At 50.8% G+C, this 17,960-nt stretch overlaps 1 protein-coding gene and 1 long non-coding RNA gene across 7 annotated transcripts in view; one reads left to right on the forward strand and one right to left on the reverse strand.

Moving 5' to 3' along the window:
* The window catches only part of ATE1 (arginyltransferase 1), a 52,427-nt gene extending 45,954 nt beyond the window's left edge, over positions 1 to 6,473 (reverse strand). For 4 of the 6 annotated variants that reach the window (XM_070432013.1, XM_070432010.1, XM_070432009.1 and 1 more), the window contains exons 1-3: positions 5,708 to 5,833; positions 3,987 to 4,050; positions 1,403 to 1,465 (exon numbers count right to left, since the gene is read on the reverse strand). In XM_070432013.1, the coding sequence (XP_070288114.1) occupies positions 1,403 to 1,465; positions 3,987 to 4,050; positions 5,708 to 5,813 (233 nt within the window). In that variant the 5' untranslated portion in view covers positions 5,814 to 5,833. Of the gene's footprint in view, positions 1 to 1,402; positions 1,466 to 3,986; positions 4,051 to 5,707; positions 5,834 to 6,371 lie in introns of those variants that run through there. The other 2 variants (XM_070432012.1, XM_070432011.1) reach the window with 2 other exon arrangements.
* LOC139021627 (uncharacterized) lies at positions 6,154 to 15,761 on the forward strand. The gene is made up of 3 exons (XR_011473526.1): positions 6,154 to 6,238; positions 13,065 to 13,139; positions 14,634 to 15,761. It is a non-coding gene; the product is annotated as an uncharacterized lncRNA (long non-coding RNA).
* The last annotated feature ends 2,199 nt before the right edge of the window (positions 15,762 to 17,960 follow it).

Consider the following 17,960-nt stretch of genomic DNA (forward strand, 5'->3'; position numbering starts at 1 on the left):
ACGAGGGCTACAAGCATGCGGGGACCAAGAGACTGAGACCTCCTGGAGGTGAGGGCTTCTCGCCAAATGTGATCAGACCTGAAAGCACTGACAGGGGGATCCCCAACAGAACAGCCCAGCCAGATCCCGACTCAAAGCCCAGAGTCAGCAAGACCCGCATGGTACACGGGTCCCCAAGGGGACCCTGGAAAGCTGGAACTGCCAGACACTCGAGGAGGGCCTGCTACAAAGAGAGGCACCAAAAAAACTGAGCGACCCGGCCAGAGAGAGAACATCTTTTCATATTAGGATGTGGTGAAGGGGGCAGAGGGTAAACCCAAAAGATTATGAAAAACTGAACACTCTGTAGAAAAATAAGACTTTTTCGTTTAAGTTTTCTAATAAAGGAAGGTGGACTCTGAATGCATGTGGCAGTTCAGGTCTGAGCCCTCCTGCTGCTCTTCTTCCCCCAGAATCCGACCTCGCACTGCCGGCATGCAGGCACGGTGTTAAGTTATATGCTAGAGCAGGGAAAGCCCCGAGCTAAAACCTATAAAAATTTGATATCTAAAAGTAATTTGAGTATTTACCAATATTTCATGCTATCACTGCCAACTCTGCCAAATGAAGAGGATATTTTTTCATATATTTATACTAGAGGCCCGGTACATGGATTCGTGCACCAGTGGAGTCAGCCCCCAGGGATCAGGCCAAAACCAGCAGCCCGACATACCCCGAGAGGTCCCGGATCGCGAGAAGGCGCAGGCCAGGCTGAGGGACCCCCCAGTGCATGAATCTGTGCACTGGGCCTCTAGTATGCATGTAAGATCTTTGGTTAACCTCTTCCCACCCTCCCCCCCTCCCCTCTGAGATTCATCAATCTGTTCCATGTTTCCATGCCTGTGCACTGAGCATCTGCCCCGATGGTCAGTGCATGCCACAGGCACCAAACAGTTGCTTAGGCTTTTATATAGATAGATGTGAACCAATTAAGCACGACTAAAAGCTTCTGATCACCACATGAACATAGCAGCAGTGTGTGGAAAAGCCATAACTCATTTGCTCTTCCTTAGAAAGAATGTCTACTTAGCCCTAGCTGGTTTGGCTCAGTGGATAGAATGTCGGCCTACAGACTGAAAGGTCCCAGGTTCAATTCTGGTCAAGGGCATGTACCTTGGTTGTGGGCACATCCCCAGTGGGGGGTGTGCAGGAGGCAGCTGATTGATGTTTCTCTCTCATCGACATTTCTAACTCTCTATCCCTCTCCCTTCCTCTTTGTAAAAAGTCAATAAAATATATTTTTTTTAAAAAAAGAATGTCTACTTAGAATGAAAATTAACATTTAAAACCAGCAAGACTCTACTAAAATACTATACACAATCTTCGTATTATGGAGCCTCTTTCTATTAATCAAAATTCTTACCTTATAGTGTATTGAGGACAACACGTTTGATTCATCACAGGCTTGTACACATATCTCCCACTTCTAAAATTATAAAATAGTTTTGTTAATTTCTTACATATTTCTCATATATACCAAAGTAGATTACTGTAGAAGCAAACTTAATTGGGGAAAATCTACTCAATAGCACAGAACCGCATTTAGTTTAGTTACTCTTCCTAAGCGACATCTTGCAGCGTGGGTGTGCTGAGGCCAGTGGCCAGCACCTCCTGCTAGACCTGACCCAGGTCCTCCCAGACCACTCCCCTCAGTCACCTCCTCATCAGCACCTGCCACCCCTTCCAGGCCTGAGCTACCACCCAGATCCTCTGCCCTGGAGACAGCGGGACCCAGGCCCGCTGCTGCTAGGACAGCCACACTTGGGGGTTCCATGTGCAACAGCACCAAGCACCCACACCCACCTGTTCCTTTCATGCTTTCTAGAGCTCAGTGAATGGCAGAGCAACGACACTGTGGCTGAAATTCAAACGTCGACGCCCTAACCCCCAGCACCCCAGACTGTGTTTGCAGATCAGGACTTTAAAGAGGGACTGGGTTAAAAAGAAGCTGCTAAGACGAGCCATAATCCAATCTGATACGCGTCCTTATGAGAAAAGAAAATGGAAACACAGAGATGAGGCACCAGGGATGCCCACCCAGAGAAGGACCGTGTGTGCACAGGGAGAAGGCAGCCATGTGCAAGCCACAGAGAGGCCGCAGTAGACACCAAAGCTCTGGACACCTTGGTTTTGAACTTGTAGCCTCCACCTCTGTGAGAAAACACATTTCTGTTACGCTGCCCGTCTGCCGTCTGCGGCATATTGTATGGCAGCCCAAACACATTCAGTTCAGAGCCAGGAACCGAGGGGTCATCTTAGACTCCTCCCTCTAATGAGCGCTATTTCCTGTCAGCAATCTTTCTACTTCTAAAATGAACCTCCAGCCCTAGCCAGTTTGGCTCAGTGGATAGAGCATTGGCCTGTGGACTGAAGGGTCCTGGGTTCAATTCCAGTCAAGGACATGCACCTTGGTTGCAGGCACACCCCTAGTAGGGGGCGTGCAGGAGGCAGCCAATCAAAGATTCTCTCTAAAATCAATAAAAATATATTTAAAAAATAAATCAATAAAAAATAAACCTTCAACCTGTCCCTCCTGCCTCTGGCCACTGCTGATGCCTCACGCCCCAGCACTGCATCGTGCTGGAGCCAGTCTTCTGCCTCTCGGGTCACCCCTCAGACACGTCTCTGCTACTTCCCATTCCCGTGGGACACACAGCTGGCAGGTTCCCTTCTGCCTTTAAAAAGGTTCCTGATCATGGCACACAAGGTCCTTTGGCACCTGGCCTGTGTCTACCTTTGAACTCCGTTATTAAGTTTAAGGGAAGTTGTGAAGTTTCATCTGCTGTGCTTAATCCCAGGTCTCTTGATTGGCCAGGGCACTTAACTGCTCATACTACTTACATAAGGAACTTTACCTAATAGTTACTTTAAAAGAATCCACATAAAAAATAACTTCTAAAGCAATCTTAGCCATCTAAGGCAATGCAATGTGTGGGCCTTAATGGAATCCTGATTCAAATAAACCAACTGTTAAAAAAAACACACATCTGAGATGAGCAGAAAATCTAACCAAAACTAGGTAACAGGTAAAGAATTACTAATTTGTAAGGTATAGCAAGTGGTATTGTGGATATCTTGCAAAGGAAAAGAACCCTTCTCTCTTAGAAACCACACTTGCTACAGGTACGCTGGCACCTGAAATCTGCTTTAAATTATTTTGTGGGGGGAGAAGTCCACTTGGGCTGCTACCACGAAGTGCTACAGGCCGAGTGGCTTCTAAACAACGGAAATGTATTCCTCCCCGTTCTGGGGGCTGGGACGTCCACGACAGGCCCGGCAGATCCGTCTCCTGAAGACAAGCTTCCTGGCTCCTGTTCTCCGGGAGCCTCGCGTGGGAGAAGGGCAGGGAGCTCGCTCTCACAGGGCACCAATCCCACTGGCTAGGCCAACCACCTCCCAACACCATGACAACGGGGTTAGGACTGAAGCTGTAAAGTGTGGTCGGACACAGACATTCAGTCCATTGCAGGGACCAAAAAAAACTGATGAGCCCTGGCCAGTGTGGCTCAGTTGGTTGAGCATCGTCCCAGGCACCAAAAGGTTGCTGGTTCCATCTCCTGTTGGGGGTGTGGGGGAGGGAGGCAACTGATTGATGTTCTCTATCCCACTGATGTTTCTCTCAAATCAATAAAATAAAAAATAAAAAAAGATTTAAAAAACACATCATACTTAAAAAAAAAAATTGATGAAACAAGACTGCCAAAATGTTAACAATTGTTGAAGCTTGGTGATAGATACATGAGCTTCATCATAATGTACCTTCTATGTATATATTTGAACTTTTCCTAATAAACATCATTAAAAAGAGAACAAAATCATTACATAAAGGGATAAAAAAAAAAGTCTTAAACCTCTTCCCAACAGCAGAAAAACTTCTTAAAGAAAACGGTGTGTTTTTTCCACTAAGAAGAACCCGCGTAAGGGGGAAGCCTCCCGGCTGCGCTCACCTCCGCCACCCGCGGTCGATGAGGTCCTGGTAGTCCTGCACCGTCATGGAGTGAGCCCACATGCCTGCAAGACAAGAGCAGTCACCGGGCAGCACGGACTCTGCCTTCCACACTCAGAGCAGTTCTGTTTTGTGAACGTGAACACAGGAGCAAAGAAAGAAAACCTAGGCCACACGGGGGGAATAAAAGTTTGCACATTTTATACTTGTTGGTTTGACATAATACAAATGAAAATTATGATATATTCTCCTTAGTTAAAAAAACACACGAGTGGTTACATTTAATTTGGGATTAGTCCATAGTCTCCGTGACGTCACACATTCGGCTCCTCACTGCAATCAGGTCACATCACACCTTTAAACAATAATACCCCCAACAACTTAAGCTAGTCAATTCAGAAAAATTAGGAAGCAAATGTTTCCTGTGCATATGAATTCTCCTGATTTCCATATATGTTTACACTGAAAACAGGACAAAAACATAACAATATTCCTTGTAAGTACAGAAACTAAAATGCAGTACGAAAACCAGAGGTAAGGCTGTTGCCTAGGAACGGGAACATCCAGGGCGGAAGCTTTCCGATGCGCAATAACCGCAGAAAACGAAGCCCCCGAGACACAGGACAAGGCCCGGTTAACGGGCGCTGAAAGCGGCCCGGGCTCCTGCTGCAACGGGAGGGCGCATCGCGGTGCGGACAGGTGGGGGCGGCCCCGCCCCCCGGACCCGCGTCCTGCTGCGAGACCCCGAGAACCACATCCGGGCCCACAGGCGCGGGCCTCCCTCCGGGCTCCCCTCCGGGCTCCTCCCAGGCCTCAGCCCGCGCCGCGCCGCCACCGCCCTCTCGGTGAAGTTGCCGGGGCGCTTACACACCCGCTAACGGCTAGTGAGGCCCGACCATCGCTCCCGGCCACACGCGGCGGCGGCCCTCGGGTCGGAGCGGGGGGTCTGCGCCCTCGGCTGACGCCGGCACCGGGCGCGCTCCGGGACTTCTCCCCGAACCCGCACCCGCACCGGCTGGGGCACTGCACCGGGTCCTCCCCGTTCCCACCAGGGAGCTCGCCCGCCCGCTCCCGGCGACCGCACCGCCGCCCCGGCCCCGCCCCGCCAGCGGCCGCGGAAACGCCTCCTGAGTGACCCGGCAGCCGGGGCGCCGTCCCGTGCCCTCCGGGAGGGGACCCCGGCTCCACAGCTGGGCCCGGGCCGAGCTTCCGCACCCGCCAGGCGGGGCCCGGCAGGAAACACCGCCGCCTGGACAAACAGAACGCCGGCGGGAAGGAAACCGCTGCCGGCGGGGCGATGGCGGGGCGCGGGGCGCGGGTCCACCTCGCACCCGGCGCTGACACCCGGCCTCGCCAGCAGCGACGGCGCCGGGCGGCTGTTTCCCGGAGACTCCGGTCCCCGGCCCGGCACCTGCGCGCACCGCTCTCAGCGCCGACACCGTCCCGCCGCGTCCGCGCCGTCCACGGGGAGGCTCGCCCGGCCCTCGGCGGCGGCTGCACGCGCGGATCAGCCCGCGCCCCCGACACGCCACGGCGCCCGGGCACCCGCCCGGGGGGACACCGGGGCCCACGCTGGCCACCGCGAGACCCCCAGGACGCCCGTCAGAGCGGCGGAGCGCGGGCGTGCACCTGGGAGCTGCGCTGCGACGCCGGTGCGGCCTTTCTCCGCCCTGACAGCCGCGGGGGTCCGCCGAGCCGAGGAGCCCCGCCGCCCCCGCTCACCATGAGAGCGGCTCCCCGACTCGTTCTTGCAGTACCCGCAGCGGTAGAAGTCCTCGCCCTCGAAGTACTCCACCAGGCTGGGCGACAGCGCGGCGCAGGAGGCCATGGCCGCGGCGCCCGCCTGACTCGCCGCCGCCCCACAATGCACCGCGCCGCCTGGACGCCTCAGGCCCGCCCCCCCCCCCCCCGCCTCAGCCCGCCGCCCCACAATGCACCGCGCCGCCCGGACGCCTCAGGCCTGCCCCCCCGCCCCCCCTCAGCCCGTCCCCCCGCCCCCCCTCAGCCCGCCGGCCCACAACGCACCGCGCCTCCGGATGTCTCCTGCCAGGCGCCCCACTCAGCCCGCTGCCGCCCCACAATGCACCGCGCCGCCCGGACGCCTCAGGCCCGCCCCCGCTCAGCCCGCCGCCGCCCCACAAAGCACCGCGCCGCCCGCAGGCGAAGGCGCTGACGTCGCCCGCGCCATCTTGGCCCCGGGCGGGCAGTCTTCGGCTGCTGCTGCCCCTTCCCGGACCGGGGCCGCCATCTTCGGTGAGGGTGAGGCGGGGACGGAGCGAGGGGAGACGGTCTGGGGAGAAGCGAGCGGGAAGGGGACGCGGGAGTGGGAGCGGCGGTGCGCTCGCCGCGCGGGGCTGGCCGGGCGGGACGCGAGGCGGACACTCACCGCAGGACGCCTTCCCCGCCGCGGAGTCGCAGTAGCCGCAGTGGTAGCCGGCCTTGAGCCCCTTGTACTCCACCACCGAGGCCATGGCCGCCGCCGGCTGGGCGCGCCGGCCACGCCTCCCGGCGCCGGCGACTCAGCGCAGAGCGGGGCCCGCGGCGGGGCGGCGAGCGCGGCAGCCGGTGCGTCCCTGGCCGCTGCCCTGCGCCCGCGCCTCTTCCGGGGCCGTCCCTGCGGCCGGGACGCGCGGCGCGTCGGCGGGAAGGAAGGCGCGCACCAGCGCCTTCGCCATCGCGCTCCTCCGGCGGCCGCCCGTGACGGCAGACGGGCCCCCCGGGGCGGTGGGAAGGTGACCGTCCCGATGGTCGCCGGCCGCCCTGTGGCCACTCGAGCGTTTGCCAGCCAGCGGGCGCGTGGGTGCCGGGGGCCGGACCCGCCATGGCCGGGAGGTGGCCCGACGACTTGCCGCTTCTAACGGGACCGGCCGAGCCCGCCGCTGCCGGCCCCTGCGGGCCAGCGGCACCAGAGCTTGTGAAGAAAGCTCCAAGTCCAGGTTTTTCAATACGACTTTTAAGACGTTTCTCTAAAAGAATGGCCTTGAAGAGCGCAGCCCGCGGGCCTCCCGCCGCCAGCTCCGCCCTTTGCCCGGGTCCCTAGCTCATCTCAGTGCGGCGATGGGACAGGGACCATGAAGCTGGAGAAACGGGTGGACCTCAGCCGATTTCAACGCCCCGCGCCCCTGGGTGCAGATCCTCGCCGAGGGCGGGTGTGAGGACACACGGAACAGAACGGGGTGCGGTGTGGGTGCAGCCAGTGTGCAGGCCCCAGGCCCCTCGCTGGAGACCATGGTCCTCGGACAGACTCCATCCGCCCTGTTCGCTTGGAACATGTGCTTTCCCAGCGCTTCCGGCCCGGCTGTCAGTGCACCAAGGGCTGGGCTGTAGCGCAGCGTGCCCTGCCCGGTGCCGAGAGGAGGGCCAGGGCCTCGCCTCACAGCCCAGTCCACTCACTGTCCTTCTGAGGTCCCACCCATCCCACCCCTAAGCCAACCCCCCGGGCTCATCTCGAATGATGATAAACCCAAAGTCCTAGGCATGTTTTACTCCCTTAACCTTACAGTTCACGGCGTAGAAAGCAGACCAGAGGCTAAATAACTTGCCCAGGGTCATACAGCTAGTTCAAACAGGAGGAAGAAAAGGTGATTACAGTGAATTGAAGAGGAAAAGAGATCAACAAATACTACATCTGGACTTATATAGCACAGCAGCTCCTAAATATCTTTATTTTGCCCTGACCGGCGTGGCTCAGTGGATAGAGCATCGGCCTGTGGACTCAAGGGTCCCGGGTTCGATTCTGGTTTAAGGGCTTGTACCTTGGTTGCGGGCACATCCCCAGGAGGAGGTGTGCAGGAGGCAGCTGATCTATGTTTATCTCTCTAACCCTCTCCCTCTGTAAAAAAAAAAAAAAAATCAATAAAATATATTTTAAAAAATAATATCTTTATTTTGCTGAAGATCAGACACAGTTTTCATCTTTGAGGCCCAAATGAGAAAATACAAACCTTCATTTAGTTTCTCCTTCTTTAGGGGGGGGCAGCACTATTAGAATGTCCTTTAATTTTTAAATTGCCAGCAACAGACAGTTAACTTTGTTTTTAATTATTCCAATTATATCAATTTTTCAATCACTTTAAACATCATATTAATAAAATGACTATCAAACTAGATTTTTAAAAGGCCCAACTATATATTATCTACCCAAAACACCCATTTAAATTTATAAACAGATAAAAGTGAAGAGGCAAAGAAAGATAAATTAACACTAATCAAAACAAGGCCAGAGTAGCTACATTAATTTCAGACAATGTAAACCATCAGAGCAAGGAAAATTAGGGATAAAAAGGTACATTACATAATCCAGGGATCAATTCTCCAAGAACACGTAACAATCCTTAATGTGTACACACCTTGCACAGAGTGGCAAAATATGTGAGGCAAAAAGTGACAGAATTGCAAGGAGAAATCGATGAATTCACTGTTATAGAAACGTCACCACTTCCTGTCAGTAATTCACAGATCCATCAGGCATTAACTCAATAAGGACATAATTGAACTCAATACCATCAATTAACTGGATCTGACATCCCCAGAATAGTTCATTGAACATAGCAGAATATACATTCTTCTCAAACTCACATGAAACATTGGCCAAAACAGACCATATTCTGGGTCATAAACACCTTAACAAATTAAAAGAATAGAAATAATATAAAGTATGCTCTTAGATCACAGTGAAATAAAACTAATAACAGAAAGGTAGCTGAAGAATACCAAAATGCTTGAGATTAAACACACTTCTAAATAACATTTGAGTCAAAGAAGTTTCAAGAGAAATTGAGAACTATTTTGAACTAAATGAACATGAAAATACAACTTGCCAAAACATGGAATGCAGCAAGAGCAGTGCTTAGAGGGAAATTTATAGCACTGAATGTATATAATTAAAATACGATCTCAAATCAACAATCTAAGCCCCTAGGAAACTATAAAAAGAAGAGCAAATTAAATCCAAAATAAGCAAAAAACAAAAAGCAAAAATAAATGAAGTTGAATACAGGAAATCAATAAAGAAAACCAAAAGCCAATTCTTTGAAAAAACCAATAAAATTGATAAAACTCTAGTATGGCTAATTAAGAAAAAACTAGAGAAGAAATTAATGTCAGAAATGAATGAAGGACCATCACTACTGATTCTATAGACATTAAAAGGATAATAAAGGAATAGTACTACAAACAATTCTATGCCCATACGTATGATAACCTAGAAGAAATGGATCAATTATTTGAAAGACATAATCTACAGAAGTAGATCATTTGAATAGACCTATATCTAAAGAAATGGAATCAATAATTAATAATCTATGAAAACAGCACCAGGCCAGATGGGTTCACTGATGAATTCTATCAAACATTTAAGACATTCTACCAACTCTACAGTGTTTTCCAGAAAATAGCAGAAAAGGGAATTTTCTAATTCTATGAGGCCAGCATTACTCTAATTCAAAAACCAAAGACATTACAAGAAAGGAAAACTAGACCAATATCTCGAGTGAACATAGATGCAAAGATCTTCAATAAAATATTAGTAAATGGAATCAAACACTGTATAAAAGAATTATATACCACCACCAAGTAGGACTTATTTCAGTTAAGCAAAGCTGGTTTAACCTTACAAAAGCAATTAATGTAATCCACATTAATCAGTTAAAGAAGAAAAATATCAATAGATATAGAAAAAGCATTTGACAAAAACCCAACAGCCATTCATTACAAAAACTCAACAACTAGGAATAGAGATGAACTTCCTCAACTTGATAAACAACACCTACCAAAAAATGATTGCTAGCATCACACTTAGTGGTGAGAAAGTAGATGCTTTTTTGGTAAGATCAGGAACAGTGAAAGGATGTCCCCTCAGAACTCCTATTCAACATCAAACTGGAACTCCTGGGTAATGCAATCTTACCTAATAATAGACATGTAAATTGACCGTCCCTCCACTATGCTCACCAGCCAATCAGGAGACTGCAAATTAACCCAACAAAGATGGTGGTTAATTTGCATACGTAGGCACGAAGCGGTGGAGTGAAGTGTGAAGACTGAAGGCCTGGGTCCCAGGTGCCCAAGGAAAACCAGTGCCGGCAGCCAGGGGAAGGGAAGGTCTTGCATGAATCTCTTCGTGCAACGGGCCTCTAGTCTATACTAATAAAAGGGTAATATGCTAATTAGACCGGACGTCTTCCGAACAAAGCCACAGTGGTTAGGGGCGATCAGGCCAGCAGGGGAGAATGGTTAGGGGTGAACAGATTGGTGGGGCAGAGCGGTTAGGGGCGATCAGGCAGGCAGGCAGGTGAGCGGTTAGGAGCCAGCGATCCTGGATTGCGAGACAGATGTCCAACTGCCAGTTTAGGCCCGATCCAAGGGATTGGGCCTAAACTGGCAGTCGGACAACCCCCGAGGGGTCCCAGATTGGAGAGGGTGCAGACCGGGCTGAGGGACCCCCCCAATGCCTCTAGTAAATAAAAAAGGGAATAAAAGGAATACATATTGGGAAGGGAAAAATAAAATTGTCATTCACAAATGACATGATTGGCCAAATGAAAAATCCCAAAGAATCAATAAAAATATCTTGGAACTCATCACCAATTATAGCATTAGCACCAGAAAAAAAAGACAAATAATTATGTATAAATCTAACAAAATATGTACAAAATCTATATGAGGAAAACTACAAACCTCAGATGAAAGAAATCAAAGGTGTAAATAAATGAAGAGATAATCCTTGTTCATTTATAGGAAGATGAATATTGTCAAGATATTACTTCTTCCCAACCTGATTTTTCGAGTCAATGAATCCTAATCACAATCTGAGCAAGTTATTTGTGGAGCTCAACAAAAGGATCCTAAAGTTTATCTGGAAAGGCAAAATACTCAGAATAAAACAGTGTTAAAGGAGAAAAAGTCAGAGGACTGACACTACCAGACTTTAAAACTTACTATAAAACTAGAGTAATCGAACAGTGGAGAGAGAACAGACCTAGATCAAGGGAACAGAGTCCAAAGCCAGAAGTAGATCCATACATAGTCAACTGATCTTGGGCAAAGGAGCAAAGGGAACTCACTGGAGAGAGGATGGTCTTTCAGCAAATGGTGCTGTAACAACTGGGAGCCACATGCAAAATAAGTCTAGGCACAGACCTTACACCTTTCACAAAAATTAAAATGGATCCTAAGCAAAAAAAATTAAAACCTCAACTACCATTATCAGCACTAACAACCCAATTAAAAGTGGGCAAAAGATATGATGATTATAATAAGGGACTCCTGTCATAAATTTGTCAAAATTCATTGGATGTACAACATGAGTGAATCTTAAACTACAGACTTTGGTTAATAATAATGTATTAATATTGGTTCAAGAACCATCCTCATCTTCCCCAGGCAGGACTTCTCATAACTATTTAAACGTATTTCATGATTTTTGACAAAGGATTAAAATTAAGTATATGAAAAAATACTGTTGGCACAGACTAGTTCTTTTTATATTTATCATAGAAAAACTCAGGCCATCTTTTGCTCATGTTAGGGCAAAGTCTAGTCTTGCTCAATTTGTTTCAACCTGATTTGCTTATCAAAAATATTCTTTATCTCCCTGGTTTATAAGCATTTTTTATCCTCCCAGTTTCTCTTCTCACGAAAGAGAAACAAGGTACAACATAGTATTTAAATGACAAGCACTTTTAAGTCCAAGTGATTCTCTTTATATAAGTCTTATTTCCATTAAGCTGATTCCTTAAAGAGAGGCTTGCATTAAGAAATGCATACCTAGCCAGTTTGGCTCAGTGGATAGAGTGTCAGCCTGTGGACTGAAGGGTCCCAGGTTCAATTCCAGCCAAGGGCACATGCCCGGGTTGCAGGCTTGATCCTCCCCAGTAGGGGGCATGCAGGAGGCAGCCAATCAGTGATTCTCATCATTGATGTTTCTATCTCCCTACCTCTCTCCCTTCCTCTCTGAAATAAAAAAAAATTTCAAGTTACAGTTAAAAAAAAAAAAAGAAAAAAAGAAATGCATATCTTGCCTTAACTGTTTTGGCTCAGTAGATAGAGCATCGGCCTGCGGACTGAAGAGTCCCGGGTTCGATTCCAGTCAAGAGCACATGCCCAGGTTGTGGGCTCGATGCCCAGGTTGGAGGTGTGCAGGAGGCAACCAATCAATGATTCTCTCTCATTATTGACGTTTCTATCTCTCTCTCTCTCCCTCTCCCTTCCTCTCTGAAATCAATAAAAATCTATATATATAAAAGGCTAATGTGCAAAGTGTCCCCACAGGAGTTCAACTGGGAGTTCAATCGCTTGCTATGATGTGCACTGACTACCAGGGGAAGGCACGGAACGAAGGAAAGCCCCAGCCCCAGCTGGCAGCTGGAAGGCCCCAATAGGCCCTGATAGCTGGCCAAGCCTACCTAGGAACCCTCTAGTATATGTATATTAAGAAAATGCGTATTTTTCTTCATCAAACAGGAGACTTTAGTCTGTTTTCACAGGAGCCTTTTAGCACTTCACACAGTGCCTGGCTCATAGTCAGTGAGCACAGGGAGGCATACCTCAGACATACTGTGGTTAGGTTCCAGACTACCATCATAAAACAAGGCATAGTCTTTTGCTGGTGGAGGGTCATCCTCTCAGTTTGTACAAAAACAACATTTGTGAAGTGCAATGGGATGAGGCATGCCTGTCCTGTACTGGGAACTTGTTATGGAGTATGATGCTGTCACTATTATTACATGAATTTGACATCTGAGTGGCATGACTTAAAGTATCTTTTTGGGTTTAGGAAACAAGTGATTAAAATGCAAATTGAAATTTTAATTCAGTGCTTTCTATGAAATAGACAGAAACCACTGTCATGACTTGATGTTTGAAATTCTTTCATTTAAGTATAAAATATCCGTATTTACTTTTATAACTTTTCTTTCTTAAAAATTTGTTTTGATTTTTTTAGAAATAGATGGGGGAGAAGGAAAGAGAAACATGTAAAGTCAGTCCCAACTCAATTCCCGAATACAACGCATGCTAGAGCATGTTTCCTGAGACCCTTCTCCAAATCCTAGCGTAACTTCTCTTTCTGACCTTCTAGATTGGCCTGGGCCAAAATACTCCAGACCCTCAGATTGCAGTATGCTCCCAGTCCCCAAGAGAAAAGAAGATCAAGGTGAGGAAATACATTTACCGTGGGTTTTGGAGCCACTAACACAAGGTGAAAAGGGCCTGGTGCTCTGCCTGGCATGTGGGTTCACTGAGCCCCTCTGCTGGCTGGACAGCCCGGCCACCGTCCACGGCCTGTGTCCTCCCTGGGCTGGCGAGGAGGGACCGTGACATAAAGCAGGTTGCTACCACAAACGATGCTAAGTGCCATGGGAGGGGGTGCTGTATCTGAATGAATGTGCGGAAGGCCTGAGGAAGTGGCAGGTCAGCTGAGACCTAGAGGTGACGCGCGTGTGCCAGTCTGGGCTGCCGCCTCGGGTGTGACTCTGAAGGGAGGTGAAAGGACTCAGATGGGGAAGAGCATGGCTCTTGGGGAACAGGAAGCCCGTGTGGCTGCGGCAGGGGAGCGAGCAGTCGACTGAGAGGCGATCAGAAACCAGGTTAGGACGCCACTGGGACGTCGAGGCAGGAAAGCGACGGGCTCAGATCTGTAGAATGCAAAGGCCACTGCCACTGTGTGACGCGGCTGGGGGCAGAGGGAGAGAATTGAGGATTCGGGGAAGCCAGTGAGGCTACTACCCCAGGGTGGGGGTGTTTTGAGGTTAGAAGTGACAGGACTGAGACGGGCAGACTGAAGACAACACTGTAGGGAGAGTCAAGTATAGAGTATCTGGGCCTGAGGCTGAGGCAGGCACAGGCAGCCTTATCCACTCCTCTTCCCACCGAGCCTGACCCATGAGGTCACCTGGTTCATGCTGAGACTGTCGCTGTCCAAGCAGCCCTAACTGTGACGGCTCTACCTTACGTGACAATTTCTCCGCTTGACTTTCCTGCGTTACCTTTGAAAGACAGAACCAGCAACGCAGGTGGAGGGGATGGCCATGCAGTAGGAAGAGAATGAGGGTTGGTCAGTCACTTGGGACACTCAGCGAATTGCTGGGATAATGTACGGACCCAAGCTGGCCTCCCTCACATGGTCACCCCCAGAGAAAGAAGCTGAGAGGTCAGGGTGACAGGACAGGTGGGAGCACCGGATCTGTCCGGGCGCAGTCACCCATGACGTAGATGCGAGCAGTCTCGAAGAAGCGGTGGGGACAGAAGCCCAGCCGAAGAGGATTGAGAGGAAAATAGGCAGGAAAGTAGAGGGGGTCGTAGGTAAGTGCTTCAAGTTACGCTGTGGAGGGGAGCAAAGAAGGCAGTGGAGGCCGGAGAGGAGGTGCAGGAAAGAAGGTTCCTCTTCTGTTCAAAGGCGACGCAGGCTGACGCATGTCTTCATGCTGATGGGGTGACCAGAGGCGGGACGGTTTGCTGAGGCAGGAAGGGAATTTGCACATGGAACTTCTTGAGGCTCAGTGAGCACAGGGGGAAGCCTGGCTTTCGATCCAGGGAGGGGCAGTGTTTCCGTTGGAAAGGCAGGAGGACGGAGTGGGGAGGCTCTTGGTGGTGGCTGTGACCAGGGGAGGGGTGCTCCTGAGTGACTGCTTCTGTTTCCTCGAGGAAGTCTAAGGCCAAGGCTTCAACGAGGAAGGATCCTGCGGAGGGGAGTGAAGAGGAGGACGGGGTGCACAGTGAAGAGACTAAGTGAGCATGGGGTGGGCGTGCCAGGCAGGGCTGGCTGCCACCTGAGATCCATGCCAGGGACCATGACAAAGAGCAGCCGACTTAGACAGTTCTGATAGGTCGCTCTGACAAGCGGCTGGGTGACGGCCATCCTACAGAAGTGAGGAAACAGTCCACGCGTTTCAGCAGGAGAATAAAACACTCCGTAAACATACACTGTCTTTTGACTTGTGGTTTGCCAAGCAGAGGAGCACTGCTGTCAACGACATCAAGAAATGCTGGAAGATGCTTGGGAATACTTTATGCTTCCAAAAAGGGACTTTGACAGAAAGGAAGAGGGAAAGAGAATACAAAGTGAAAAGACAGGTGATGATCAAAGATGGGACTATCTAGTGTCTGAGAAGGAGCTGGACCAGATAAAGAAACACATCCACCGGGCAGAGCGAGCTAGAGGCCTCCGAGACCACAAGTATCGGCAGCCGCCTCAGAAAAGTCCACGTGAGATACTTCCCCCCAAAACATTCACCCAGGAGCAGGAAAAGACGGAAAACATCCAGAGAAGACCCAGAGCTAGAACCAAACAGCACCAGGTGGCATGGCTGCAGGAGCAGATGCAGAGACATCGAGAGCGCATGATCCGAGGGCGAGAACTCGCCGAGCAGAGAAAGCACAAACGAGATGCTCAGAAACTTGCCGGCCAGGCTCCTCCTCTCCTAAAACCTCAGGTGAGGAAAGAGGAAGTGAAGGAATTTGAGCAGATCACAGCCTATCCCCTTGTACAGCCTCGCTGGGAGGCACCCATAGAAGTGACTGTTCTGAGGGAAAAGTCCAGAGAGAGCAACGTTAAAAAACCCCTCCGAAGACCGCTCTTGAGGATACCACCGTTTTTGAGAAGTCAACTAGAAAAGAAAATAAAAACTTTCTAGGTTACTGTATTTCTTGTTTAGGCCAGCAGACTTTCATAGCTGTTAGTGCAGTAAAATCCCATATCCTAATTTTGTGTCCAAGTGCATCAAAATGGGGGGAGGGAGGAAGGAGTTAAACCATAAACACAAAACTTGACTTAAAACCACCATCTTCTTATAGCTCACAATTCTGTATCGAGAATCCAGGCAGAGCTCAGCTGGGCAAGGCTCTGCCCTGTAGCACCAGCGGAGCCACGTGGGGACACTCAGGTGATGGTCAGGCTAGTCTGGGGGCCCGTGCTTCCCCTACAGGCCCTTGGCAGGAACAGCCAGAAAGCTGGGTAGCTGGGCTAGTCCCCTCCTTCCCTCCCATCCCGTGTGGTTTCAGGGCCTCATGGTAGCTGAACTTATTACAGCGACTCAGGGCTCTGAGCGGCCTGTCAAACTCTACAAGGCTTCTCAGGGCCTGGCCTCCAGAGCATCCTTTCTGCCATACTGTGTTGCTCATCAAGTTGGGAGGCCCACCCAAATGCAGGGGAAGAGGAAACAGACTCCTCCTCTCTGAAGTGTGCAGCCACATTTTCACCTCCCGCCCCCAACCCCTGAACCGTCTGTCACCCATAGAAGGAACAAAGCAGAACACCTCCACTTCTGTAGCACAGGCTCTAGTGTAAGAATAGGGACTGGGGAGGAGGGCGCAATGGATGGGTCTGGAGCCCGAGGATGCACCTGGACGGGACTCCTCGGGCAGCAGGGCAGTGAGGAGAGCGTGGTCTGCACCCCCACAGCCAGCGCCGCACAGAGGAAGGCGCAGCCCTGGCCCTGGGAGAGCCCCACAGGAAAAGGGTGCAGATGAACAGGTGCGCACACACAAGACAACTACGGTAAGAGCAGGTGCTACTCAAACACACGGTTCTGGAGGGGGAAAGGCTTTGGGTACTACCTTCGTTTGCTTTTTAAAGGATGGCATCCATCAGTTGTTCGTTTTTCAATTCAGAAGTGGAAAGAGGAAAAAGTGGCCCCTAATCAACCCGTCCAGGTAACTTCTGTTGACAGTTTTTAAAAAAATGAAAAAGTGGATGGTTTACAAAGGGTATGGCATGCGAAGCAGCAGCTTCCCCCCTTGGTTTGAAGAAAGTAACCACTCGCGTCTCTTAGTGGGGAGTGTTTGGAACAAGCAGAATGGACATGAAGGGGACGAGGAAGGCAATAGCCAAAAATTTATAATGTTAAGACCACACATGATTCCATTGATGTGAAATGTCCAGAACAGGCACATTTCTGAAGACAGAAATAGCAGAGAGAGTGGGTCAGCGGGGGGTTAGGGCCGAGGGGTGAGGAGGGCAGGTGAGGAAGGCCGCGTGCCTGCTGACGGCCAGGCCAGGGTAACAGTGTTCTCCAGCTGGCTGTGGTGGCAGGTGATTCCCAGCCCGAGGAGACTAAACAGTGAAATACACGAACTGGGGGATGGCATGCGAACTCTCTCACCCAGGCCGTTTAACAAGAACGAAGAACTGACCGGTCTAGAGGAGGAAGTGAGCCAGAAACAGGCAGAGGCCCTGATCGCAAGGGGCTGGACATCACTGATGAGCTCAGGTCTCTCAGTCCTGAAGGCAGAGGGGAGTCCCAGGCGGAAGGGAGGGGAGAATCTGAAGGGCAGACAGGAAGCGGGCACCAGATGGGTGGCTGTGGCAGAAACTGGGGCAAGACAGAATCGGGAGATCAGGGGAGAGTTAGGGACCATTGAGGGAGGGCCATGGGGGAAAAAGACAAGAATTCACAGCTTCGGAGGAAGCAAAGCGGGAAGAGCGCCTGCACAGGCGGCGGGAGAGCAGCCCACGTGCTGCCCAGGAAGCCTCTGTCCAGCTCCTGAAGCTGCTGGGAAGGGTCGTCAGTTTGGGAAGGTTCAGGATGCGATGCGTCTATCACGCGAGCAGGATGGTGGGAGGAAAATGGGAAGTGTCAGACACGAGGATGTAGTTTTCCAGAAGCACATTTTCAGCGTGTGCTCACTGGATCTTGGCTGGAAAGGAATCGCCAGTAAATCGCATAGACCAGCCTCAGCAGAGCGGTGGAAAGGAGGTGCTGAACGGCCAAGGTCAGGACTGGACGCTTCTGCAAGGGGTCCTACTTAGAGGAGACAGGACAGGAACCACGGTCCCGGCCTCTTGCTGAGATGAGATGAGATGAGATGGTGGAGGGGAAAGCACGAGGTGTGGAGGGGGAGGGGGATGACTGGCAGGGGGAGACGAGGAGGCAGGGGAGCTCGACCCGAGCCTTCCACAGACAGGCCCTCCAGCTCTGACGCGAGGGAAGGAGTGAGCAAGGGCCGATGTAGAACGCGGGAATGGGAAAAGGAGCCC

Source organism: Myotis yumanensis, unplaced genomic scaffold (assembly GCF_028538775.1).
Source record: "Myotis yumanensis isolate MYYU_CA2020_CCGP unplaced genomic scaffold, mMyoYum1.0.hap1 SCAF_13, whole genome shotgun sequence".
Lineage (NCBI taxonomy): Eukaryota > Metazoa > Chordata > Mammalia > Chiroptera > Vespertilionidae > Myotis > Myotis yumanensis.